Source organism: Emydura macquarii, unplaced genomic scaffold, assembly GCF_026122565.2.
Source record: "Emydura macquarii macquarii isolate MOO-44397 ecotype Brisbane River unplaced genomic scaffold, CSIRO-AGI_Emac_v2 contig_3128, whole genome shotgun sequence".
NCBI lineage: Eukaryota > Metazoa > Chordata > Testudines > Chelidae > Emydura > Emydura macquarii.
Genome location: NW_027133265.1, coordinates 4,841,647 through 4,869,175, shown reverse-complemented (window position 1 = coordinate 4,869,175; position 27,529 = coordinate 4,841,647). Strand labels below are relative to the sequence as shown.

The 27,529-nt window shown below is 37.6% G+C and overlaps 1 protein-coding gene and 1 long non-coding RNA gene across 2 annotated transcripts in view; both read left to right on the top strand.

Annotated features, from left to right (window-relative positions):
• Positions 1-8,559: 8,559 nt before the first annotated feature.
• LOC137142047 (uncharacterized) lies at positions 8,560-20,390 on the top strand. Its single transcript, XR_010916838.1, has 3 exons — positions 8,560-8,634; positions 17,804-18,055; positions 20,201-20,390. It is a non-coding gene; the product is annotated as an uncharacterized lncRNA (long non-coding RNA).
• Positions 20,391-22,562: 2,172 nt separating this feature from the next.
• Positions 22,563-27,529, top strand: part of GRXCR1 (glutaredoxin and cysteine rich domain containing 1) — a 48,343-nt gene continuing 43,376 nt past the window's right edge. The window contains exon 1 of the mRNA XM_067531182.1: positions 22,563-23,712. Within this exon, the coding sequence (XP_067387283.1) occupies positions 23,317-23,712 (396 nt within the window). The 5' untranslated portion in view covers positions 22,563-23,316. The remainder of the gene's footprint in view (positions 23,713-27,529) is intronic.

Below are 27,529 nucleotides of genomic sequence, written 5' to 3'. Positions count from 1 at the left end.
TGTGCAAGATCTTAAATGATCCATAAATGCAAGTTTACAGGGGAATGTATCAAATGTAAAGTTGTTTTAGTGTTGAACCATATTCTCCCCTATTCTGGTTTTAAAACATGGGGTTTCCTAGTCATCATTTGCTTGTTATGGAGGGATTTCTTTTTCCCTTTTCCTCACCATGGAATAAGGGAATTCCATCTCCTAAACAAGTAGCCTTAAAAGATTCAGGGTGGTTCAAGGGCCCCTACACAACAGTCCTGCTTCCCCCTCTCCTTGATAGTATGACCCCTTGTGCCCTTAGCTGTCTTCCTACATGGCTATGTAGTGGCAGTATTTTGAAGCAGCATAAACTCCCAATTGGACATCCAGAAAGTCAGCATGGGTGCCATACAGAGCAGCTATTCCCATGCTCTGTCTTTTGCCAGGAATTTCTGTAGGGAGGAAGGAGCATGTTGTGGCCCTAGCACTTCCATGACCCTTAGTCAAGATTCCTTTCACTTTAGGCTACCCACCAAGCACAGAATTGGAGTATAGATTATTGCCCAGCAATAGCGTTTAGTCACGAAACTTCTTTATGATTTCCACTAGGATTAGATTTGTTTGGTTTAAACATTCTACCGGATTACTGCAGGCTTTGCAGCATTGCACAAGTACCAAAGTGAAATTTACTAGTGTATTTCATCACCCAAGCTAAAGTAAAGTGAAAAATCTAATACTTTTTAAATAACTGGTGACACAAGTAAAGGGCCAGATCCCAAGTGGGTTTAAATTAATGTAGCTACATTAAAGTGGAGATCTGCTGATTTATTCCAACTATGGGTCTAGACTGGGATTTTAAATCAAGATAATTTTAGAAATTGGTTGTAGAATCTGATATTTACCCTTTCACATGAATCTGGGAGGGTCATAATAATCTAGACACCTTACAGAAAATGTTTGGAATGTTCTGTCTGGGTTTTTCTCCCCTCCATCCACTAGTATCAGCTAAAAAGCAGGACTCAATGGGTAAAAATGAGAACAGGGTGAATAACCAAATTATTTATGTGATGGTTTTCTTTTCTGTCTGTTTGGGGATTGCCCATGCACAGATTATGATTTTCTCAAATGCATTCAATATTAAAAATTGTTAGCTGAGTATTTTAGCAAATAATTATTGATCTGATTGTTTGCAAGTTATTCCCTCTGAGTATTCAAAATTAAAGCTGTGGTGGTAAATTTTGACTGGAAGCATAAGTCACATGGTATATATTTGTTCTATGATTGGATGAGCATAACTCCAAGAATCCTCATGAAATTTGTTTAAAAGAGCAAACAAATAATCATGAACTCTAATTTTTGCAATGTTTGACCAGCTTTAGTTAAGAAAAGTCTATTCTGTCTCCCCAGCTTTATAAACCAATTTCTTCTTTTAAATATCTAAACAAGAGGAACTGGTTTCCCTACCAGAGTTCAAGCCCTACTGAAAAGGTGTTTTGCATTTCTTATTCCTGAATAATTTTTGGCTTATTTGACTGAGCCAAGCATAGGAAATAATAATAAAAACAATCCAATCCCCAAACCAATCCAAACATTTCATTTCTGCCCATACATATCAAAATGTTAGGTGCCTTAGATATACATAAGATAGATAACTCTCTGGGGTCAGCAAACTGCATTACAAAATAAAGTGCTAGTAGAGTATCAGTTGTTTGCTTATGATAGAAATATGTTCCTAGACAACACTTTTAGCTATGTTAATAGTCTGAGGATAATTCACATGGTTCTGGTATACTAAAACACTTTCATTACAGGTTCCAAAGAGCTATGAAATCACTTCTTTACATTACATGATCTATTGATCATGAAACAGCAGATTTGAGGTGTCCAGCAGTTTATGACATGAATGTGCTCTCATGGAGTTTGTTCTAATCTCAGGGATTATGTAAACTTGGATTACCAAAACAAGACTTCCCAGAACATGAAAATCAAAGTATAAATCAACAGATTTGATATCCATTGTATGAATTGTTTCATGAAGGATGAAACATTGAGTAATTTTTTGAGGTTCTTGTACTTTTAAAAATTTCACAAAATAGTTCATACTATGCCACTGTATTAAATGGATGTTAGCAGGACTTCTAGGGTCAAAATTTAGCTACTTTAAAATTGTTATAACCATAACATTGCAAGTCTTCTGGACTGTACTGCTTTCTATGGATGAAATTCACCCCCCACTTTCTACACAGGGGCTGCATGTGGCCAATGGAGTTCTAAATCCACTCAAAATAACCCTATTCCTTTTGGGGGTCCTCTGCACAGGATTAAATTCCATATACTCTCTCTCCTCAGCATTCTCCCAGATGGTGTCCAAATACTGGATGAAAATGGTATACGTTGCATCTCATGGGTTACTAAAGCAGGAGAAACAGTATGCAAATTATTGTCAAACCTGAACAATTGTGTGAAAATGCCAGATAAATATTTTTCATGTCATTTGAAGTTTCATGAGGTAAATATATAGAATTTTCTGAACATCTCTGTTGTACAGTTAAACTATTCTCTGAAGCAGAGTGACATCCAGTGTGATACCACTCTGACACCAATTTATACCAGGTCTAACTTCCATTCAACAGATAATATCACAAGTCAGGGAAATATCACCCAACCTATGAACCCAATCACCTCAGACACATTGATTGGTGGAATACGGATTACAACTGTATAACACTTATTAACTTCAGATTTATTCAGAGTGGAAGGCAAAAGTCAACTTTTGCCAAAAAGGAAAAGAAATAAAAATATTCAAGGATTTCTTTCCAAGTGTTTTAGAGATCATGCAGCAGTCATCTTTCACAATGAACTTGCTGGTGTGAATCATGATCAGACGAATACTGGACCAGATCCTACATAGGGTTATTGCCCCTCTGCACCTCACCAACAAGCTGCCGAAAAGGGAAAATGCCCCCCAAAATATCCATTTTGCAGTCTGACCTCCTTATATTCTTGTGTGGATGCTTAACCTTGAGCCATCCACGACTTCTGTATGGTTTAGGGGAAGGTGAGAATGATTCAACAGAGACAGTATTTGAAGAGATGGTCTGGCCTTAATTTTCTCTACAGCCAGGAAGGATGGTTCAGTGTTTTGGATGCTAACCTGGGAGTGGGACCAGTTCAATGTTATACTGAACCATAAACTTCCTATATGACCTCGGGCAAGTCACTTAGTCTCTCTGTGCCCCAGATTCCAATCCGATAATAGAACCTCCCTATCTCATGGGGCTATTGTGAAGATAAAGATATCACAGATTGGGAGGTGCTCTGATACTATGGTAATGGGAACAGGTCATGTAAATACCTTAGATAAAATTGTTTGCCTGATATATCTGAGGTTAAATAGTGCATGGATAATTTTTTTTACCTCTGGGTAACTGAAGAGAACATCCCAGATTTGTTGAAATTCACTAAATCAGGTTAGGCTACATAGTGGTGGATTCATCGTAAGTCACACATCTCTGGAGAGGTTTTTTTTTTAATAGTGTTTCTATTTTTGAGCTTTTGGGATCACATTACATTTTCAAAGTATGTTTTTTTTCAACATTAATTAGGACTTGTCAAGTATCTCCTCATAACTAGCAAATATAAAATATCGAATTTGCAACATCTTCCATACCTAAATTAAATAACTGTGGGAAAAAGGAGTTCATACTGATTGATTCTTAGTGTTCCCTAAAGTCTTCTATTTCTATTTAATGCTCATTCCTGGGTTCCAGCTGTAAATTCCTGCAATTGCTCGTGGGGCCTAATTCTATTCTGTTACATGACTAAAAATACAGAATAATTCTAATTACTTCAATGGTATTTAAAGTGGTGACTTTATTTGATTTACAGTGGTGACGTTAGAACTCCTTCACAGTATACATTTTTTATCCTAAATTATTTTAAAATTATATTCACTCATACTTAAAATTCGATGTTGCTTGTGTTAGTAGTCAAAGCTGAAGTTCAGCCATTTTTCTCTGTTTCATGTGGTATATGTTTATGTCATCCTAGCTGGATTGTATTAATTCTTCATTTGCAGCACCTCTTAGAATTTCTCTGTGTTACTGATTCAGCACTTTTTAGTTTAAGTGGCAACAACATGGTCTCTAGCATATTGTGAAACACACTGTTAAGCAATCTCACATACACACAACAGACTGTTAAAAATAATCTTCCGGCTGGTCATTTGATAGGTAACACAAAGCTCATTTTATATATTTAGCTCTGATGGAGATTTTAATAGCTTGTGATGTATTGTTTTATAACTATCCTGTATGCCCAATTAATCAGATTTAGCTTCAGCTGAATACTCAGTGTAGCTCAGGGGAGCGGAGCAAAGGTGCTGTTTCTACTCTCCACTTCCCGATCCTCACATGCAGTGGTGCCCACTCTCACAATTTTTATCACAAGTCTCACTTTTTTTTTTAAAGCCCCAGTGGCTGGAACCCAGAGATTGCATGAGAATCTCAAGTTTTTTTGGTTTTTTTAAAAAAACACCTTTTTAACTCTCATGTTTGCAGAGTAATGTTTGAAAATATGAAACAAGTGCAAGTTAAAGCCCCAGAAACCAGAAACAAAGACACTTTGTACCCCGCAAAAATTTATTTGGCTTAAAATCATTTAATCTCATAATTTTTTGAATACTTGGGGCTAGCAGTACTGCAGATAACAGAGCAAGGCTATTTCTTGGCACATGTTAAAATAACTTGATGGCTGTTCTAAACTGCCCCCAGAGCCATTATGGCAGGTGGATATCAGTGTGTGGATGTGAATGTCCTTGTTTCCTGTGTCATGACCCCTCTGTTGGGGAAGCTGGGGGGAAGGTGCTGTAGAAGCTGTAGGAATAAAATTGTAATTGTAACCCTGTAGCTGAATTCAGAGTTTTTAATTGTAATTGTAACCCTGTAGATTAATTCATAGCTTTTAATTCATACCCTTATTTGTGTCAACCTCTATATGGTTATTATTGAAATCATGTAACATTTGAACTTCTCTCAGCCATACTCCATATTGTGAATGTAAAACCCCATTTTGACCTATGTACTCCATCTTGTGTAAAAACCCCATTTTGACCCTATGTACTCCATCTTGTGTCAAACCCTTTCTAAACCTTTAGATGAATAAGATAGTTATCTGAACAAGGTATGAATGGAGGGTGTATGTGTGTGTGAGTCAGACCCAAACTGCCAGCTTGTCCTGATGAAGTTGTCCTGATGAAGTTGTCCTGATGAAGTGTGAAGTCCATCCTAGGCTGAAGAGTGTGTACATAGCCCCAAAAAGCAAAGAAGGATCCACCCCAGAAAAACTTAATCAAACCTAATCAAAGACATCAAAGAACAAGCTGAAAGTCACGTCTGCTATTGTACCAGCAATCAACGGTCACAGAGAAGCGACGTGACACAGCAGAACTGAAAAACCTATAAAAGACTGGGTGAGATTTCAAGGCTTTGGGGAAAAACAGCGTTCTACACATCATCTAAAGAAGAGCGTCGGTGCGCGCCCGACAAGGACCCTGCTCTCCTCGTGCCCAGCTTCCCTGGCCAGGTAGCTGCCATGAGCCACGAACTCCAGCAACGGACCCTAGCTACGATTTCAAGCCATGACCAGGACTGGTAGCTATATATATAACTATAGAACGCTTTCTGGTACATTTGGGTGCGTGTATGTGTGTGTATGTGTGTGTGTGTAGGTTTAAGTTAGTTATTACTTTAGTTTTTGTCAATAAATGCGGCATACTGCCTTTTCCCCTTGAAAAAGTCCCGAGTGCTTAATTTTGCACAACAAAGCCACTGTGGTAGATCTGCACCATGCAATCAATTCCGAAGCCTAAGGGGAATTCTCATCAGGTGAGCCAAAAATCAGCTTTCAGGTTGGTTTCTGTTGCTGGAATGGCATGAAGCTACTGCAGAGCAATGGAAGATCTGGCTCAGAACCTGAAGGATACAAAGTATTGAGGAAGGCTTCACATGCCATTTGGCCACATAAGAGAAGGGAAGCAAAATGGCAGAAGGAAGATTTAAAATCCTATAAATGTAAGTCCCTGGACATTAAAATGGACTTCTCATGTCAATGTGAATCTGTGAAGAGTCACTGTAGTGTCAAACATTCCAGGTGCCTATTGTATCAATAATTATTGTACTGCTGAATGTACTAGGCACAGTCCTGGCCATTAAATAGCTTTCTTCTTTGAGAGGTGATACTAGGCGTTAATTATCTGAACCAAAAGGGATTTTTGTGTGTGGTGTAAATGGGGATGAGGGCTGAATGGCTAACATGGCTACATAATGGTACAGGCAATATCTTTTGATCAGCACTAATTCTGTGAGGCGTTGAGAACCCACGACTCCTACTGAATTTATTGAGAGTTGAGGGTTCTTATCACACAGTGCGGGAGACCTTGAGACTTAACATTTGTGAATATACTCCCCTATCCCCTCCCCATCAACTTGAGAATCTAATAAAATGAGAGGAAGCCTTGGAATTAGCTTATGAGGAAAATAAAATGCATAAGAAGTAGTAGACACATCTATTTTCATTTAGATTTGAATGAAAACAGATGTATATTCAGCTCCAGAGAAAAGAGAGACTAAAGAGAGAGAGAAAGAGCATTAGCAAACAGTTATATGAACATAATACGCTGACCAGGAAAGTATTTCCTATCTCTATTACATATTAAATAAATGTAGCATTAGTGGTAAGTGTGTCAGAAACAGGACTCACTGTCCTAGATCTTTCTCCTACATGGCTAACAGTTAGACTGTGGAGTTGGATGGGCCACATTGTCTTGACAGGGAGACTCAGCTTATTAGTCTTTATGGGGAACATGCACATACTAAAGTACATGTGGTGAAACATAGAGTCCAGCCTTCACTCAGGCAAACTCCCTTTGTAGCATGACATATGAGGCATTTGTCCCAAATATAAGGTTTAATCAGCAGCACTCAATTAGTTAAAAAGGAAGGAAAAATATTTCCCCTAATTTTCAAACAATTCCTAAGAAGTAGTCCAGAGATATCACCAAAATCTAAATAGTCAAATCAGGTTGACCTGCTCTTGAGACAGCTGCTTTGAGAAATGCTGTCCGTGCTGCTTGCAGAGTTACAATGTAAGAAAATGGATTTCATAAGGACAAATAACAGGTGGGAGTTTATTTGATGTTGAGGCAAAACATTCTTAAAATTACACCAGAAGTAACTGGCATTTAGAAAAAAATATTAATATAAATATTATTTCCCCTTTTTGTCAAGTTGATCACTTTTATATACTTCCTCAGAGTGCTCAAGTATATATATTTAGCTGTAGTAAGGGGCATTAAATTGCTCTCCCATGAAACTCTTCCCTTCCTGGCTACCAGGTAGATCCCCTTGTGGATTTCAGCTATAGGGCAGGAAGATTTATGCTGCAGCAGTAACCTAAGAGATTTAAAAGTCGTAGGCACTACAACTGGTATTGAGAACTCCTGTGGAGACATACTGTATTCCCATTTGGTTTGCTGTCTGGTTAATGAGCCCGTAAATTGAATTAGCTCAGTCTAAGTGCTCAAAATCCATGATGAAATAAGAAAATGAGATCACAGTAGGACAAAACTATTGTGGATGGAAGCTGTGCTTGGTTTTTTATTCAGTTTCTCAGACACTAAAGTAAGACTAAAATAATAATTTTGAAACAGCAATATTAACGATGTTAATACCAAAATAAGAAGGCATTTCAGTTCCTTTCCTCTCCTTTTCTTGATGCAAAACTGCCTACATCTTCTTCCTGGAAACTGCTGACATGTTTGTTCTTTTTGATGGCAACAGAATGAATAGAGGAAGAGATTTACAAATTACAGTAATGAATAACTTATAGTCATGATAACTGCTATGCACTGACTTGTGTAGGTTAGTTAGTAGTTTATCATTTGCTAGTGATGACAAAGTGAAGCTGTTTTTTACTTTTTTTTCTCCCCACCTTAGATAAAAATACAGATAGTTATTTATCTGGTAAATGTTTTCTCTCTCCTAATATTTGTTTGTGGTGTTACTCTTCCAGCCCCTGATACACCTGATCATTGGGTGTCCTGTGGGTGTGCCAGGCCTCACCAAGAAGATGGTGCTGACAGGCTCCTAAGGATCCCTAACCTTCAGATCATTAGTCCATCCTCCTTTCATCCTTACATATCTAACTTCTGATTTTCTGAGGCCCTGTCTACATGGGGAGAGGAACCAAGTTTGCTGAGGCAGTTTTAAAAACCCTTCTAAAATTTGTTTTAGCTCACTCAGTATAAACGTGGCTTGATCAGTCAGTGTAGATAAGTGTTTCCAGACAGAGTGGCCCTGTTCACACTAGCTGATCAGAGTTAACCTGAGTCAGTTTTAAAACAGAGTCAAACTGAAGCAATTGAAAGATACTTTTAGAAGTGATCACAGTTCCTGGACTAGCATCAACAGAGCCTAAGTGGCTTAGTGAATGATCTCTTTAGCAATTAGCCATTAAACAGAATGCTGCCCTAATCACTTGTACAAGCTTTCTTTCAGCTTTCACAGTTCATGCCAAGACTCAAGCTGTTGGAAGCTCTCTCTGCCATGGTGAAAATCAAACCAGTCCTATCCATTCCATATCCATGTGCAGATTTTCTCTCTCAAGGTACTTTGGTATTAGACACATTTCCAAAAATAATTGTTTATGTTTAAAATCTACTCAGGGGAATACAGGGTGAAGATGGAGGACAGATTTTTTATTTAAAAACAATGGATGTAGTTAGTACTATCTCATCTTTCCAACTGTAATTTGATATACTTGATATATAGTTCCTAAATTTAATACTGATATAGGCTCAGGATCATATTCTCAGCTAAACAATAAAATAGTGTGTATATATGTGTATATATACCTACCTAACTGAAGTTTCCACTTCATGCATCTGACGAAGTGGGTTTCTGCCCGCGAAAGCTTATGCCCAAATAAATTTGTTATTCTTTAAGGTGCCACAGAATTCTCATTGTTTTTAGTAAAATAAAAGTCCAGTCAGCGGGCTGGATTTCCCACAATTAGAAGCCAGCTGGGGAATCAGAGAATGCACATTTGTTTGGCAACGATGCAGCTATGTGAAAGTCTTGCTCTCTATCACGCACATGCTGGATGAGATCTAAGTTTTATTATTATTTATCACTATAGTATCTAGGTGTCTAAAATGAAGACAAGATCACAGCAACTATGTAAATTACTGAGAAGTAAAAGTTATGTGAAGAAAAAGCATTAATGGTGAGATTCTTGCATCAGATTCACAGGGACAATCTGAGAAAAGCAGTGCCAATCTCTGTTTCAAAGCAGAAATGTGACTTATGAAGTTTCTTATATGCTCCATAGAGGGATTGCCACACACCACATCTGCATTAACTTTAGTGGATCTATTACTAAAGAAATTCTCCAGACTCTACTTTGTATTTCTGATCTCTATTCAGAATAAGCAAAAATCATTTTCTAAATGAGATTGGTTTGATAGCTAGTGAAAAATGTAATAATAATTTACACTTTTATCCAAGATTCTCAGTTCTTTAATACAACCATTTAATTAAATATTACAACATCTCTGTGGAGACAAGAAAGATAAGTTGAAGTAACTTCACTCAATAATAAAATACAGCTAATGCTATGGTAGATTTCGGGAGCTGTTTAGCAGCATATTGCGCCATGAGCTTTTGGACATTAAGTGAAGAATATCATACCCAATGATAACTTCAGGAGAACTTTAACACTGCAGAATGCTATTATCTGGGTTGGAATTTGGTCAGAATACTAGGACTAACATCTCTATTCTTGCAAAAAATGGTCTAGGAATTTTCTTTAATATATATTTTTGGAGCCACAAGATAACTATAAATGGGTTATGATTTCTGTTTCACCTCTGAGTCAAATGATTTTATCTGGAGCAACATAATACCCCCTAATACTATATAGGAACCCTCATGCACTGTTTGTGCTTTGCAAATAATGAATAGTGTGAAGAAATGCATCATTTAAATGAACGGTATCTGAGAATCTATGTTGTTGCACCTTTTTTATTCCAATGTAACCGCCACCCAATTTGTCCCAATCCCAGAATATGGTACTATTTTCATATTAAAGCAGCAGCTTTTGATCCATAATCCAAACATAAAAAGATGTATTTGTTTATGGTGCAGGTTAAGACAGACACACATACAGGAGAAGTTGGGATTTGGGAAGCAGACAGAGAGACTTCTGCTTGAAAAGATACTTAGATAGACTTACTATTTTATGTGGAGTTATGAGACTGGAATTGTCTGTGAAACTGAAATGTTGTCTTTGTCATCTTTGTCCAGGATGAATAAGAACTGTGTACATACTGTGTTTGATCTAATGAATCACAACCATTCCCTGTAGCTCTTAGGTAATCCTTGGAGTTCTTTCATCCAAATCTGACCTAATTTGGTGGTACGTGGATTGTGAGATCTGATGGGGATCACATCAGAAGATAGTATAGCTGTATGTCAGATTACATACCAAATGCTTGTAAACTATACTACAAAAAGGACTAAGCTTGTTTCACAGTTGGGAAGCCTCTGAGTTACAATGGTGATGGGTGTGGCATATGAATCTGAATAGAATAATCCAAACCAAAAATGTAATTCAGAATTAATAAAAATATTTGCAAATATTTTCCCCAATATTCACCTACTTCTAGTTCCCACTGCTTTCTTTTAGTGTAATATTTATCCATCTATTAATCAAATCTATCATTTATGTATGGTATCCCTCACAATTAGTCAGAGTAAATATAATTTGACAAAGGTTCAAACAGAAAAATTACACGATCTTTGGTATGTATGACAGAGAAAACAACTATTTTAAAAATTATGGTCTGGGTTGGTCCATTGTGGAACAATCTTTTGGATTGTGACCTTGAGTGCTAGAGTATGACATAAAGGCACAGGCCTAAGGATAGGGCTTGTGGAGCCTCACCAGCACAGAGGCTGCCTTGGGTGTGGTTGGGACTCACTTCCTCTTCCAGATGCCTTGTACACAAACTGTACTCTCCATTAAGGTTGGTGGAAAGGTGCAGTGAGCTTGGAACTCTTTTGAAGACACAGGCCTACCCTTTGAATGGTATTGTCCCCAAGATGTCCACAATGCTTGTACAAACCCATCCTCAACCTCTCCAATGGAAGAATTTAAAGAAAACTCTGAGGGGAACCTGCAGCTTCTCTTTCCAGTTCATAAAATTACACTTAAATAGGCAGAACACAAAAGGTGTAATCCTATGGTTTTTTAAAAAATTATAGCTTCCCATCAGTTCAAGAAAAAATTGCCTGTGTGCAGGGAATATACTATCAGTCACAGAGGCTTCACAATGATGTATATTAGAAGGCCAATATTAGCTGTCCCATGGGGTACAGGATATTACATCACAGCGCTTTTAATATTCATTATATATATTTATGATGCATGCCACACATTATGAACATTACAGTGTATCACATTACCTATCATTAATTGTCTGATAGGTTGCACTATTGCATACATTAATGACCTTTTGACTATGGTAGAGTATTTTACATATTAGCAGTAAAAACAATCAAAGACTACACAAACAGATGTCATCTTATAATATGCTGGTGACAAGGTCAATTGTCACACAACAGCAAAGATTAACCATCATCACCATTGTTTACTGAATCAGTATAAGTTACAACAGTTTAAATAACTGGCTGGTTCAAGCATGTTCCTGCAATCATATGGATTAGTCCAATGCTCAACATACTACCTTTGACATAAGAACAGTAACACTTGCACTAAGGCTTGCAGCCCGCACAAGAAATCATTTCAGCAAAACAACTGGATTAGCAGTTTTTTCATTAGCAGTGGATACCTTCTAGAGCATCATCCCTTTATCCATTTTGTCAATTTGGTAATAATACATCTAGCTGGCTATCTATGCACTGTATGATAGAATGCTCCATGCTAGCGAAATAAGATTCAGTAAGTGTGTTTATTTCCTCCATTGTTATAAAGCCACTATTTTTTTTCCTGAAATCTCAAATACAATTCTCAATGATTTCACCTTTTCAATCCTAACTGGAACAATGGAGGAAGTATAACCAATAGCTTCATGAAGAACAACATACACATTTAGTTCCAGACTAATTATTTGTAAGATTTGTAGTTACCAAGTACTGTGTTATGGATTTTCGTTTTAAATTAAAACCTTGGCAAGCCACTTAGGTATTAACACATATCATATTATCACCACTTCCATGACTGTTTTATCACGTGAGCAAAGGGAATATTTCTTTGGCTGAGACAATGGGAAATGCACTACATTTGTTTCAACTTGAGGCACGTTTATCTTACACAGACCAGTTTATCTACCTCCAACTACTCTTGGGCAATTAATTTCACATTTTAGTTGCACATAGTATTGAATAACCTCACTTAATCCACACAGAACTATCAGGGCCAGATTTTCAAATGTTCATGCATAGACCAGAGCATGCACTTCCCAAGCTCATGTGTGCTTTTGAAAAATCTAGGGCCTGGTTCTTTTTTATTTTACTTATTTATTAAAAATTACAGGTAACAGTGAAATGATCATGGGTTGCTCTCTCCATACCAGAGTCTGCAGCCAGCTGCAAATAGATACCATAATGTACTCAAAAGTTAATATCACAATAGATGTCAGTAATAATTCATACCATATGACTATCAATGAATGGTACTGTTGTGCCATAGCTATTACTTTCAGATTTGCTATAATACTTAATAATCTGAAAACAATTTAAAACATCCACAAGATGTGTAAATACGGTAAAATGGTCTCAGTTATTATGTACAAGAAGAGAGAGATTGTAATAGTTTGTCATATGGTAAGGTACCCTAAAAATTTTATTACATGAGTGCAAATGAAGTAGACTTTAATTTATTTAATCTAGCTATTTCCTCTTTTCCTTTTCATGATTTTGAAATGTTATTCAATACTTCTCTCTTTTCCATGGTTCAATTTCCTATTTACTGCTATTTTTACATGATTCATTCCAACAGTTCTTTGTCATGTTTGCTCTTTATGTCCCACTTCTACCATCAGCTTACCACCTAGAGAGTCTTGTAAAGTACATTTTTATGGTGCTTTTAAAAAGTAAAGCTTGAATCTCTGCAGTAGAGCTAGTAAATGAATATGACAAATGTTCTTTATCAATCCATAGTCCTTTGCTAGACTGTCCTTCATTTGTGTGGATTTTATATTGCTACAATCCAATCTCCGTAATTTATGGTCCTTTCCCGAAGTGAAGGATAGCCAACATGAGCAACATAAAGCCAAGAATAAAAAATGAACTCACAGAACTAAATTATACACACTAAACTTTCAAATATGGAGATCATGGGCCAGATCCTCAGCTGCTATAAATCGATAGGGTCAGTTGAAGTAAATTGAGCTAAGCAGATTTAAATCACCTGAGATCTGGCTCCAAACATTCAAGATCTGGCTCCGTACATTCACAGTACGGTTTCAAAGGTGTGCATTTGGTTTCCACCTTCTGTTCTCTTGGGAACAAGCACTGGAGTGGCTATGAGGGTTTCACCCACAATTTTATTCCTCCATTAGCTTCTGCAGGATTCCAGCTTTCATCTTAAAGCCATTAAATGTCTACCCTTTTCTGGTAAGAGGGATAGCTTTTCACATTTAGATCAATGCAGTGCTGTTTTCTTGAGTTTGCAGAAAGAGAGACTGAATCAATAGCTCTAAAAGAAGTAAGCAGAGTCTAGTTAAGGACTATAGATTGACAAAGAACATTTGCCATATTCATTTACTAGCTTTGCTGAAGAGATTCAAACAGTACTTTTAAAGCACCATAAAATGTACTTTACAAGACTCTAGTTGATGGTAGAAGTGGGACATAAAAATTCTAACTTCATCTCAGTTGGATAAGAACTCTGAAATCAAATGAAGCCCAATCAAAGTGTCAATACCATTAACTCTTTCTCTATAGAATATGTTAGTTAGCAGACCTCAAACTAACATGCTTATCCAGTGTTGTGAGATGCAGCGATGGATGGGTGTGGCTACTCCCTCCATCATTTTCTAAAAAGTTCTTCTCAGTTAGTGATGGGTTTCTGTATCACCATCCTTTTTCTCCTGGACTTGGTGTGCTCTCTCAGAGATTTCCTTTTTGTTGTTCATGAGAAGAATAGAGATGTGAAGAGAAATTATTATTGGACTCCTTGTCTCTTGCACAGGGGAGAAAAAATAACTTCTCTCTGAGGTTGCCCTCCAAATGTTAGGGGTCCCTCCCACATCTGCTGAGGAGCAGCCAGCAGTTACTTTTCTTTTTCCTTCTGCCTAATATTCTTTGTTTCTTATTTCAGTGCAGCACAGTGGGAAGTGGTTAGGAAGGAAAGGATCAGGGTAGGAGTTAATTAGGAGCCGGGGGAAGAGGAAGAAGGGACCCCTTTTGCCAGCAGGAGGAAGAAGAGGATCTGCTGCCAAAGATTCCTGGAAAAGTTATTATTTGGGGCTTGCACTGACATAAGAGCAGGATGGTGTTAAGTTAGGTAGTGGTTGGGTGTGAAACCTAAAGGAGGGGAAATAGGAGTTTTGAGTGTGTATGAGGGTATTAGGAGTACCAGACTGTGAAAGGGTCACATTCGCACTGGCCCTACATTTTGTTCATATCACAAATCTACTTATTACCTACATGGTTCCCATCACTACAGGAAAACATACATTTTAGCTGTGCTTGACAGTCTCTGCTCTATGAAGGTCCAGGATTGGAGCTGTGGCAACGATACTGACAAGCATTTAGGAGAGTGAAGCTTTCTCATTACATATCTGCACTATACCTTGCTTTGTTCAGTGTGACGTATTCCTCATTTTCACAAGGGATAAATATCACTCATGAAAACGAACAAACAAATAGAAAGGAGTTTAAACTTGTTTTATTCATGTACTGTACTTCTGTGTCTGTTAGAAAAATCTAAAATGTACTTCTTGAGATCACATTAAAAATGCAATTTACAAATATTCTTGCCAGGAGACAGGACATACAAAACAAAGGTGGCAAAGAAAGCTGAACTGAAACATTTAAAAGAGAGAGAGTGAAATGGAAGAAGGGTAAAGAGTCACTCAGCACTGAACACCAACAGTTAAAACTAAAAGCACCAAAGAGAGAGAAAGAGAAAAGTAGTAAGTTAGGATTTGAAAAGAAAATCCAGTGACAAAGAACTAAAAAAATAGGTGCTTCAGAAAGAGTGCCTTTAGCAGGTAAGAAATGTGTCATTACTGCAAAGTTCCACTGCATTAAGTTTGGATTGATATTGTCCACTAAATGAAACATCCTGATGAATAAAAAGTACTTTGGCCATAGAAACCAGAAAAAGATGAAGAAGAATATGCAGTGGTAGCTGATGACATCTGAAAGTGCAGAGGCAAAATTGACAAGTAAAGATATGTCAGTCAGTTTACAGCAGTAGGTAAAAAATCTGAATCTGTAGATGGGGCAAAAACAGGGTAGCAAAAATCTACCTTTCCTATCCTCAAAAAGCCTCCACTGAAAATACTGAACTTCATGGAGACCATAGTGCTTGTGTGAGACAATACAAACAAATGCCTTTCAGTTCTTTGATCATGTATTCAAATTTTCTTATGTCACAAATGAAACTAGTTTGGGGATTTTGATCTGCTTCCTGGTAGATGTTTGCACATATCCCAAAACTATCAAAAGAGGCACATGTTTGCTCAGGAGAGGTCAACAACTCGAATACTGGCATTGATTGCAGGTGAGGATTGAGGTGCATGGAGGGAGAGAGCTATTGGGCAGTTTGCACAGTGTTCGCCAATCTCGCTCAGAGCAACCAATGCATTCAATTTCTCATGGTCATGACCATACACAGTCACATAAAATATTTTCTAATGAAAAACTGAATTACCATGTGACTGAATGATGGTCATCATAATGCAACAATAATATTCGGTTAATACGGTTTAGAATGTATGTTAAAATGAGAGTCTGATTAATTCTGCATTTACTTGCTGTTACATTATCATCATTTTCATTAAATGTGCCAGGCCATCTTTTAACTACCGAGCTAATCCTGCATACTGAAGTCAATGGGAGCTTTGTCACTGACTCCAGTGGACATGAGATCAAAGCCATGGTAAAGTTCACGCAGAATCTGCTAGAGAGAAAAAAATAAATAATTTAAATTTCTTGTGTAAAGTGATACTTACACAGAAATTCACATCTCTTAATTCAATCCAAAGTGTTTTCTAAGCAGTTGAACTTTACTGTAGAAGTTTAAGGAAAAGTATTAATAAAAAAAGTATACAGAAGCTATTCTTCTTCTTCAAGAATGTTCTTAATTTTAAGTTAGTGTGTAGAAATGAATTATGTTGGCTGTCACAGTTCATGCGAGTAAGCAGCAATTTTGCAGTCACTGTGATTCAGCCCCTGGAGAGAATGAATTTTATACAGTGTCTGCTACAAGTATTTGATACAAGCAGAGTTTGATATAAGTTGTTTTTCTTCTTGAATGGATGAAAGATAATATTTGATCTTGTCATTTATTATTTTTAGTTCATTTCTTCTGCGTAAATAATAGTTGATAATACAATAAATCACCTCTTTTCAGCAGGAAAATATGTCTGACAACCAGACACTAATGTTATGAAATATCATTAATCATTAGTATATCTAGTTCATAGATTAAAGATAAGAAGTTATCAGATTCTGGAGGCCTGATTCTGACTGCTATTACATAGGATTTACACTAGTATACATTTCTTTAGCTTTAAAGAGTTACTCCTAATTGTAACCAATTTAAGTGAGATAAGAATCACGCCTTGTGCACTAGATTCCTTAAATTGCAGAAATTTAATTCCTCCTTAGTTGCACTTTATCCCCAGTCAGCCTTAGGGTGCAAAGCAGAGATGGGTCAGCATATCTGTACTTGGGCATCCAATACTCATTCAGGGACGTAAACAGATAACTCCACCCAATCTAATAAACTCTGGGTAAAAAAAAATTTTTTTTAAAGGTGCTACTTTACATTTCTGTGTTTTATTCTTGCCTATTTAAGGTAGCTACAACCCTAACCTAGTTAAGTGTGGTCTGTTGAGAGTAAAAGGCTGAAAGCTTTTTCTAGCACAAAAATTCTTACCCTCCTCCCTTTAATTTATATTCTGCATTAGACATGGAACTGCTTCCTTTAGTCATCAGAACCTTAACCAGAATATAGAAAGTAAGAGAATTATTTGATCACAGCAAATCTCTCCATATCCCAGTATATATTCTCCTTTTAGCCAACTTCAATCAAATACAGTCATGGCTGAATTTTCAGAAGCGAGCACCCAAGTAAGATCTGCAAGAAACTGACCTTTACACCCCCAGAATCTGCATACATTTGTGTAAACAGGCATGTGTGCATACAGACACATACTTATTATACACACAAAAGTGCCTGCATGTGTGTGCAAATGGAGGACTTGATTATAATGTATTCAAGACAAGAAATGAGATACTCATTACGCTCTTGAATGAACTCGTATAGAAAAATGAGGAAGGAAAAAAAATACATTTTCACCCACGGGTGAACACTTCTCACAAAGCAGTTGCTCCATGTCTGACCTCTTAGTCCTCATCTTCAAAGGAAACCTGCTCAACACCTTCAAAAGATTGGCCTGGGATCTTAAATTCATAACTCTGTTAGACGCTAAAAATCATGGACTCAGTAAAGACACTGGATGCGTGACTCATTACAGCAATCTATAACCCACTAACCCTCTTTTGTCCTATGACTGCAGATGTGTTGATTGCCCTCTTCACCTTGAATGGTATCTTACAATACGGTTAACTCCTTATGCTAAACAACCTGTTCCACCATATACTGAGCTGTGACACTCAGCAAACCTTTCCCAGACTGGAAGAAGAGTGCTATGTAAACTCTTGTCTCTTTAACTGACAGAAGTTGGCCCAATAAAAGTTATTGCCTCACACACCTTGTCTCTCTAACATCCTGGGACCAACACAACTATAACAACACTGCGAACGAGAATGTATGTAGAATTTTATTTATTTATTTACATACATGCCTATCGAGAGTTTGGAAATTATTAAAAAAATTGTTAAGGGGCTAATGCTCCCAAAGCATCTCCATAATCCATTTCCCAATTCCCAACACCACCTCTTCCCTCTCACAACCCTTATGCCTAACTCCACCATTTGACCTTTTCCTAAGGGAAGCTTTAAAAAACTTAAACTTTGCACTCAACATATCTAAACTGTGTTGAACATAAACAGGGGAACCAATTCCAGACCTAAAGGCATTGCTTTTAGTTGCATTGCCCCAAGAATATGCGAGGTGCTAGGCTTTCAAGAACAATGGGAATTGACACATATTTTTCAGGTACTTAAGCAAATGTTTGAAAATTTGGCTCATTATACATATGGTTTTTTATTTTGTAATATTTTATTTTGATTTTAGAAAATATTAAATTAATAATGAATCATTACTATTTGTACTACAGTAGAGACTAGATGCTCCAATCAAGCATCATGTGTCTATTTTGTTATGTGCTGCAGAGACGACATATGGGAGGGCATGGGGAATGTGCCTCCCCCCGTCTCTCTCAGTTTGCTGCTTGGTTTATACTGAGCATGCTTAGTAACATCTGTCGAAGCCACCGGTCTCACTCTGCCCTACTTCCCTCCTTATTTCTAATGTGCTGTGAAAACATGAAGGCTGTCCTCAAGGAGGTTACAGTCTAGGGTCACATCAACTGCAAATAGTCAGGGCACTGAGGGTATTTCTACACTACAGCTGGGAGTAAGCCTTCCAGTCTAAGCAGACAGATTCATGCTAGTGGGGCTTGAACAAGTGTGCTAAAAATGGCTGTGTGAATTTTGTGGCTTGGGGGGAGCTCAGGCTCTCAAGACTCTTTGGGTCTGAGCAAGTGTGGCTAACTCGAGTCTCATCTGGGGCTGCAATGTCCACAATGTTATTTATAGCATGCCAATTTGAGCTGCACTTGCATGAGTCTGTTCGCCCGGGTTGGGAGACTCGCTCCCAAGTGCAGTGCAGACATATCCTAAAGGGGATGAGGTAACAATAATATGAACATGTTTTTGTGTAGACCGTGTGCAAAGCACAGCTTGCCAGCCAGTTTAGTCATTATCAACTGGCAGTAAATCGCTGACAAAACAGAATCTTATACAAACTAAACAATAAAATAAAATTGTGTTTATGATAATAATTGGGTGAAATTGTAAACGGAAGGTGAAATCCTGGCTCCAATGAAATCCAAGGCAAAAGTCCTAATGACTCCAGAAGTTCCTCAAACATTTCACTTGAAGAATGCCAATGTTAAAAAGCAACAGTAAGGGAAGTAATTCATGCTTTGCTAACATATCATGCTTCACTGGTAAGAAAGAGCGACAAAACCACTAAACACCAACGTTTCTTCTTGACAGTTAAACATAACTAAACTACGTATGTGTTATTATTTATATTGGATCTTTTAAAAAGATAAATTTGCAAGCTACTATCCTTCAGTCTTTAAAATAATCTCTAATTTATCGGGATTAGAATGAGACCTTCATGGGGGAGCAGATTATTCCATACTGGCCTGCTGCTATTTTCCCTGCACCTTCTGCTGAAGAGTCTGGTACTAGCCACTGTCAGAGACAGGATATTGGACCAGAGGGACCATGGGTCTGATGGAAAGTCATTTGGCACTATCCCACAAAGCCAAACTCTCACAAGCCACTTGTCTTAAAACCTTCAATATCCTTCAGGGCCTATCTTCACCCTATGTATTAACCTTCAATAGCTACTGATCCCCACCTTGAACGGACACATGATTCCAGCCTCCATTGCCCTTTTGTTAAATTTTCAAACAAGAACTTTTGCGCTTTCTCCCATGCTGCTGAATATGCTAGGGAAGGAGTTCTCTGCAGATATCTGCAAAATTACCTCATTATCCACCTTCAAAACCCTTCTTAAAATTCTCCTTTTCACTGATGCCTATAAAAAAAACTTGACATCAGCGAGGCTGCTGATGTGCTGAGATCACCACCTTTTTATGCTTATTGTCTCATTGTTTCCTGGTACTCCCTGTTGCTCTGTATGTTGTCTGTATGTTGTCTCTTATCTTATACTTGTTTCAGGCAGGGACTTTCATTTTTTTCCTGTTTTTGTACAGCACCTAGCACAACGGAGTCCTTGGTCATGAAGAGGAGTCCTAGGCACTACGGTAATACAAATAAATCATCATCATCCTCTGAGGAAGTCAGGATAAGGTCAACTCCATCGTGCCTATTTTTCTTTTGATCATTTTTAAAAAGTCACAGCATCTTTATACTAAAATAAACACATAAATATACACACAATTTTATGTCCATTACTAATAGAGAGATGGGAGTCACAATTAGACTTTGACTTAAAATAGATGCATCAGCCATGGCAATAGAAGGATTAATTTTAATAGAATTCTCACACACTGAAGAATGTAGACAGGAAGAATAAATTCAGTATGTAATATTACATCTAAACATTTAATTAATTTATGACAGAAATATGTAAAGTACATGTAGTGGCAATAGGTTGAGATGCAAATAGCTTGGGATTTATTGGGTAACATGTTTCAAACATTTTAATATGGCTTGTCGCCTATATTCATTGGTTTCTTTTTTCCCCTATAAATGTTATTTCACAAATAGCACTATTTTGGTTATATCTGAAATGTTGGATTTGATCTGAATGTTAAGATTTTAGTCTGCAAAAACCATCATGCTTCACTGCTATCTTGTATTAATTTTTGGCCAGTGCAATTCCATTGATTTCAATGAGGTTATAATAGCATAAAAAGGGACTAACATAGTGTTGAAGTAGGCGTTTAAGTTACAACAGTAACTTTAAAAAGATTTATGGATTTGGTGAAGTAATGTAGCGTCCTGTTATTGGGACAGTCTACAGTACTTTTGGAGCAATGGAATTTGATTATTTCAGATTGATAGTCCAATATGAAAAATACAGAACAGTGGGACCCCAGAATCTGCAAAATCCACCACATAGTGTAGAAAGTATCATTTCTACAAAGCCAACCCAGATATAAAACAACTGATTTAAATCTTAGGAGTTGCTTTTCAAAACACTTAAAAACTTTCTGAGATCAAAGAATTAATAAACAAATACTGCTAAGAGTATTTTAGTATGCTTTCTTATCCATAATGTAAAATGTACTGTTTTCATTCACAGGGAATGGGCAATATTATCTCTTTTACTGTGTTGATTGAGAACCGAACAAAGATTTCGAAAACGAACCTCAGGAGAAAAAAAAACAGTATACGAATAGTTGCGGGAAGAACATCTTCTGGTTTTAATGGAGAATCATTGGCTAAGTCTATCATTATATATATATTTCTCTGGTCCCTCTATGCCTGTTAAAAGCTGAGTTGTGTCACCTTTCAGTGTTACTTTCACTGTACATGCATCTATGGCTGCTAGCTCTCAATTGGTTTCAATAGAAGGGCAGACTATCCCTTTTAAATAGGTGGGAACCGATTAAAGTATTGGAATATAAATAACAGTATAATTCAATATTTATTCATGATTGTAGTTAACTATAAATGTAGAACATTCAGTATCATTTTAAATGTTAGTTATTTATCTGCTTTCATATTTTAAAGAGGGAGAAATGGCATTTATCTGTTAGCATTTAAAAAACAAGCCAAGAGTCTGATCACAGTGTTTCACAGTTTCTAATCCTCTGGGGTTTTCAAATGTGAGAAATAATTTTCACACTGTGTTACTGTTTAGGATTATTTCTGAGGATGTCCATGTGACTTTATGACCAATCATAAGTCAATATTAAATAGTGAATACTCATTGTGAGCTGTTCTCAATGGTTTGGTGAATATAATGGATATAGCTGAAGAAATTGCAACTGGCTCATGGATGTTTTCACACTAGATGTCTAAAAGGTATCACTGACTTTAAAGCTAGCCCTCTGGATTCTTGAAGCCCTTAGCATAGGTGGAACTGAAAATATCTGAGATGTCCCACTGGAGTCATGGGTGATGGTAGTTGCACTAATATACCATTGACTTTTACATCAGTAAAAGCTCAGTTCTGCCACTCTTACATTGTATAGTTACGTCACAAGTAGTATTATTGGTTTCAGTAGGACCACTCGTGGAGTGAAATACTACTCAACCTAAGGGGAAGCCCTATTATTCATGGTTTGTTGTGGAGGGTCCCAGCTTGTTCTGTCATTAAGTCAATCTTGCCCCACTTTTCTTTGTTTGATCACTGTTTGTCTCAGTTCATTACCTCTCTTCTATATTTTTCCAGACTCCCTTGACAAGCACACTGTGCAATTTACCTAACAAAAATAGAGACCAGTGTTATTTTTATATCAGTTTGTTACTTTATGTATCATAATGTGATCACTGGCCTTATTCTTCTTTTCCATTTTGCTCTTGTACTCTACCACAATTAAAAGGCCACCATCAACACACACACACAGCCATAATTAAAGACTAACAAATTTAATTTCAGCCGGCATAAGCTTTTGTGGGCTTCAGCCCACTTCCTCAACTGCATCTGAGGAAGTGGGCTGAAGCCCATGAAAGCTTATGCCTGCTGAAATTAAATTTGTTAGTCTTTAAAGTGCTACAGAACTCTTGTTGTTTTTGCTGCATACAGACTAACACGGCTACCCCTCTAAAACAGCCATAATTGTGCTTCTATTCATATAATTCCATTGAGATTGCATGGAGTTACATGAAGAATATATTTTGGATGAACCTGGGAATGAGAGCTGATCAGCTACTGAGAGCAATGTTCCCACCATCCACACCTCTCCAAAACTGGAGCTCAGGATTTTCGCCTGAAATGGAAAGTGTATATATAATTCTACACAGATGAATCCTGAGGAAAATTCTTCCTTTCTTTTTGCGCTTTTCAACAAAGTTTAATTCACATAAACTAATGTAACTTGAATGTTTCTTAGATGCAGATCTGAATTTTGGTTTTAATCAATTAATATTCTCTCCCTCTAACTGCTAAAAAATGACACAATGGCTCTTTAATATTTAATTGATGATATCATTTTGCAGGTTTTAGTTTAAAGGTAACCATAGCACAAACTCATTCATTATTAACTGCAGAACTGCAGTGTATGTTCTTGGGAATCCTCTTTCTTTTACACTTCAGTTTAATATGAGTACTGCCGTCTCTGGAAAACTGCTCTGATATTGTTTCAAGTGTGAGAAATTGGCAAAACAATGTAAACTGCTGATATCAATAGATGGGACAATGCTTAAAACTCAGATGAAGACTGAAGGTGAAAGGCAGCTGAGGAAAGTCCGATTTCGAATTGCTTCTTCTCATAGTGGGAGAATACTGAGGGAAGTGTATGCAGATGGAGAAGCAGCAGACTCTTTGGATTCTGAATGTGCCAGTAGCTCAGACACTGACCAAAACAGCAGACTGAGTGAAGGGGATGGACAGCAGAACGGACAGTTAGGATCAGAGTGTGATGAAAATGAAAATGAGCAAGATGACTTGCTCATTTTAGTGAGAGCTACTAAAGAGAGGGGTTTTGGTACAAAACGAGTCAACATTCTAAGCAAAAATGGTACTGTCAGAGGAGTCAAACACAAAGTCAGTGCTGGTCAAGCCCTCTTCAACAATTTGTCAAAAATATTTCAGGTAAGTGAAGCAGCTTTGCTAACTGGGAAAACGCTCTCTTTCTCATTTACCTCATGTCTCAACTTTTTCTCCTATTTCTTCTAAGCCTCTCTTATTTATGAGTTATCATATTTCAGTATTCATAACTGATGCCACTGAAAGCTTCCCTAAACAGGAGAGAATCATTGTTCCTATACCAACTCCACAGCACAAATTGGTTTTGAAACTTCTCTCTCAGTATTCACCTCCCCTGGGATTTGCTGGCTAAAAATGGGATACTCTTTACCAAGCATGTAAAGACCTAGTGAGAAGATATGACTGGAGAATTAATTTTCAGCTTCATTAGAGGTATTAAGAGTGATATATGGGGTTATATGCAATATCCAGCCCTCTGGTTTCAGTTTTAACAGGTTTACCATGAGATCTGCTATCCTCTCTATATAAATATTTATACTTGTAAATTCTGTTGTGTTTAACCAGATAAGTAAGTCAAATTAGATGCAGAATATCGCTAATGACACTTCTTCCATTTAAGGTTTTAGATGAATGATATCTAGTCAAAAGTCTCTCTTATTAAGGTCTGTTTTTCACTAATTTGCTGGAAGGAACTGAATATCTATATTTGAAATGGTTTATGATACCTTGAACCTTTAGGCTGAGACCTAGATTTCTCAGAAAGATAAAATAAAATTGTTATTTTTAAAAATAGTTTAGATTTATACACAATACTGTAATATATACACTATTCAATAGCTCTACTAAATTATTTTTGAATTATTAATGTTCAGATTGTGGTAGCATACATGTTGGTATTCACTGTTTTCTAGCAGGTGTCAAGGTCTATTATGTTTATCATGATATTGAAAATTAACATTTGCTAGTTTTAGCAAGTGTATTGTTTTAGAAGCATTTGTGCAATATCTGAGAGGGGTAGGGTTTTATATAAGCACTTATTTATTGAAATGGTCTATTTATGAAAGGTCTTATTTAGTAACCATGTGATCTTATTACAGTCATCCTTACTTTCCTATCGCCAGGTTTAGACTGTAAGCTCTTCAGGGCAGGAACCATGGGCCTAATTCTGCTCTCACCAATTTTATACCAATGTAATTCCATTGACTTCAGTGGAGTCACTCCTGCTATAAGTGCAGTAAGAATCTTGTCCAGCAACTTTACTTATTTCTGTGAAATATCTAGCAGGATGGCATTCAAGAAAGGGGAAAGGCCTCACAGGAAAAAAGCTGGAGAAAACTATACACAGAGAAGGTAGATCAGACTCTGAGTTTTCATTTGTGTTACTCCAGTGGATGATATCATTGCCGAGAGAAAGAAGCTACTCTGAAAAAGTGGAACACAGACATATTGAACAGTTTGGAGAAAGCCATGAGGAAAGGTCTCTGCACAACAGTCACCACAAATTCAAGGTTCAAAGTTTAGTGCAGAGGAGTTATCTTTTGTATGTTTCTCACATCATAGAACAAGCCAATGATTTCTATGGTATGAAGTCTGTAACACTGATCAGTATAAATATGGGATACCAGAGTGCAAAGGTTTCCTTTAAGACTGCTGGAGTTTTGTGTGAGATATGTTCTAATATCCTGCCTTATTAAAAATGGAATAGCAACTGCCCTCCTCTTGAAAAAGATCATTACCACATGATTTCTTTTATTCCATGAACTTGATCAGGACCAGAAAAAGAATGTAGCAAATAGTATTTTGTGGTCAAAGGTATGACAAGATCATTTTGTTTTTCTCTCAAAACAATTTGCTTCATAACCCTCAGGTCTAGTGATCTTCTAGAGGGTTTAACGTTGAACAGCTGTGACTGTCCACAGTTGTCTTTTTTCCGCTGCTAGAGAAGGGGCAACTAGCTGCAGAACAGTTCAGTCAAACATTTATGGAGGTTCCAATATCTGGGGTGAGATTCTGTCCCTACTTGCATGTTGTTTCAGAGCTAGGTGACCTGATGTTTGTCAGGATCATTACCTGAAATAGTCATTTGAAATCCCAAAGTATGCACAGAAATTCCTGGGTGAGTCCTGAGGCTAAACTGTGGATGGATTCTTGAATGTTATTATTCGGATCAGAGTAACTAAGAAATTATTTATAATGAAAAATGTTATTTGGGATGTCAAATATGGAGTATGTGTGTGCCCTAGGATCATTAACAGTGGCTTCTCTTTGAAGTACACTGTTAATTGTGGCTGCATTATTTTGGTCCTCTGGCTCAACTTCCACATCAGAACTTTTGCTAACAACTACTAACTGTGGCAAATATTCCCTAGTGTAGAGCAAGGGAGGCTTCAAAACAGGTCATTCTTAGCAGGAATTTGAAACAGACTCCATATATGTACAGAGACCAGCTGGGATTTCGGTAAATGGAGTTGGGTGAATCCTACCCAAGCAATCAAGTTGTTTTCATCTTTTATACTCAGAAGGAAGACTTCAAGTATTGTGCCCAGCAAGCCTTATGTGAATTTTAAATGTCCCAGAAATATTTTTGGAATTTGAATAATTTTCTATTAATCCTACTGAGTGTACCCCTATGGAAGTGGTTCAGATAATTTCTTTAAAAAAGGCCGTCTGACTGGACAGAGCTTATGACTGCCACACCTTTATTGAATATGAGTAGGGTCAGTCTGCTAGGTGGGAAGTATTCCTAGATAAAACAAGAATTTGCCTGATTGTGGAAGCCCAGTCTGAGAGAGAGTATACACATAGATCATTTGTTCACTCCTACAAGAACACTTGGAGCATCTCTGCCACAAGCCAGATGGATGGCTACTGATTCGAGCCATTCTGTGAAAGAGTAACTGGGACTGACACCTCAGTTTATCTAATAATTGGTCCCTGTGTATACTTTTGGGTCCAACCCTATCTTGAAATGCTCTATAACTAAGAGGGGGTCACAGCAATTCGACTGAGCATAATCATTGACACCCGAGGTGTGAGGCAGATATTGAAGGTGCTGAAAGATTGTTAAGACAAAACAAATAAGGTTACTTCTCAGGGTGAAGGGTAGGGATGTTATTACCCCTGGCAATTTAACCAGATAATGCAGGGAACTGCATGGTATGAGGGGAATTATACTGGGGTTTGGGGTAGGGGAGGGAGTTAGTTCCACTTTAGGATGTGGATGCTTTGAAATCGGGATAGGGAGATTGGCAAGTAGGGACAGAACCCTGCTGATGCCCCAATGGGAACATTGTTTCTATAGCAACACCTTCAGACTTTCCCTCTTAGCTGCTGGTGCCTGAAATAGAGAATGTTGTCATAGCAACCCCCTCAGCTTCTCCTTGTGCTTCAGTGAAGAGTGGAAGAAAGTTGCCATAGCTACATCTCCCACTCCCTCTTAATGTGAGTTGTTGCCTCCAGCAAGAAAGGTGAAATAGCAATTCCCAGGTCTTCCTGCAGTGTGCTCTGAAATCTGTGGGTGGAAGGCTCACTTTGTGTCCAGCTTGGAACATAGGGGTGGGGGATGCATTGACCCAATTGATATAAGCACTTTCTGCTGCGTCCAGAGCGGGGTTCCCCATTAATGACCTTCACTGGCTATTCAGCACTAGGCCTGAGACCCTGTCAGTGACTCCACTTGGAACCAGGCTTAAGCAATGTCAGTGAGCTTGTTGGATGCTCAAGACTAGGCCTGGGGCCTATTGATGCTAATGTTATCATGAGGTCTGAACCTCAAGGATGACTCCTTTGGGTATTCAGTACTAGGAGTGGGACATACTGATAACCTTTTTGAATGCTCAGGACCAGGCCTAAGACAGGTTGATGTGCACTCAGGACTCAGTGTGCTGGTGACAAGACCTTCTGTGTCTCAGACTGGGAGTTC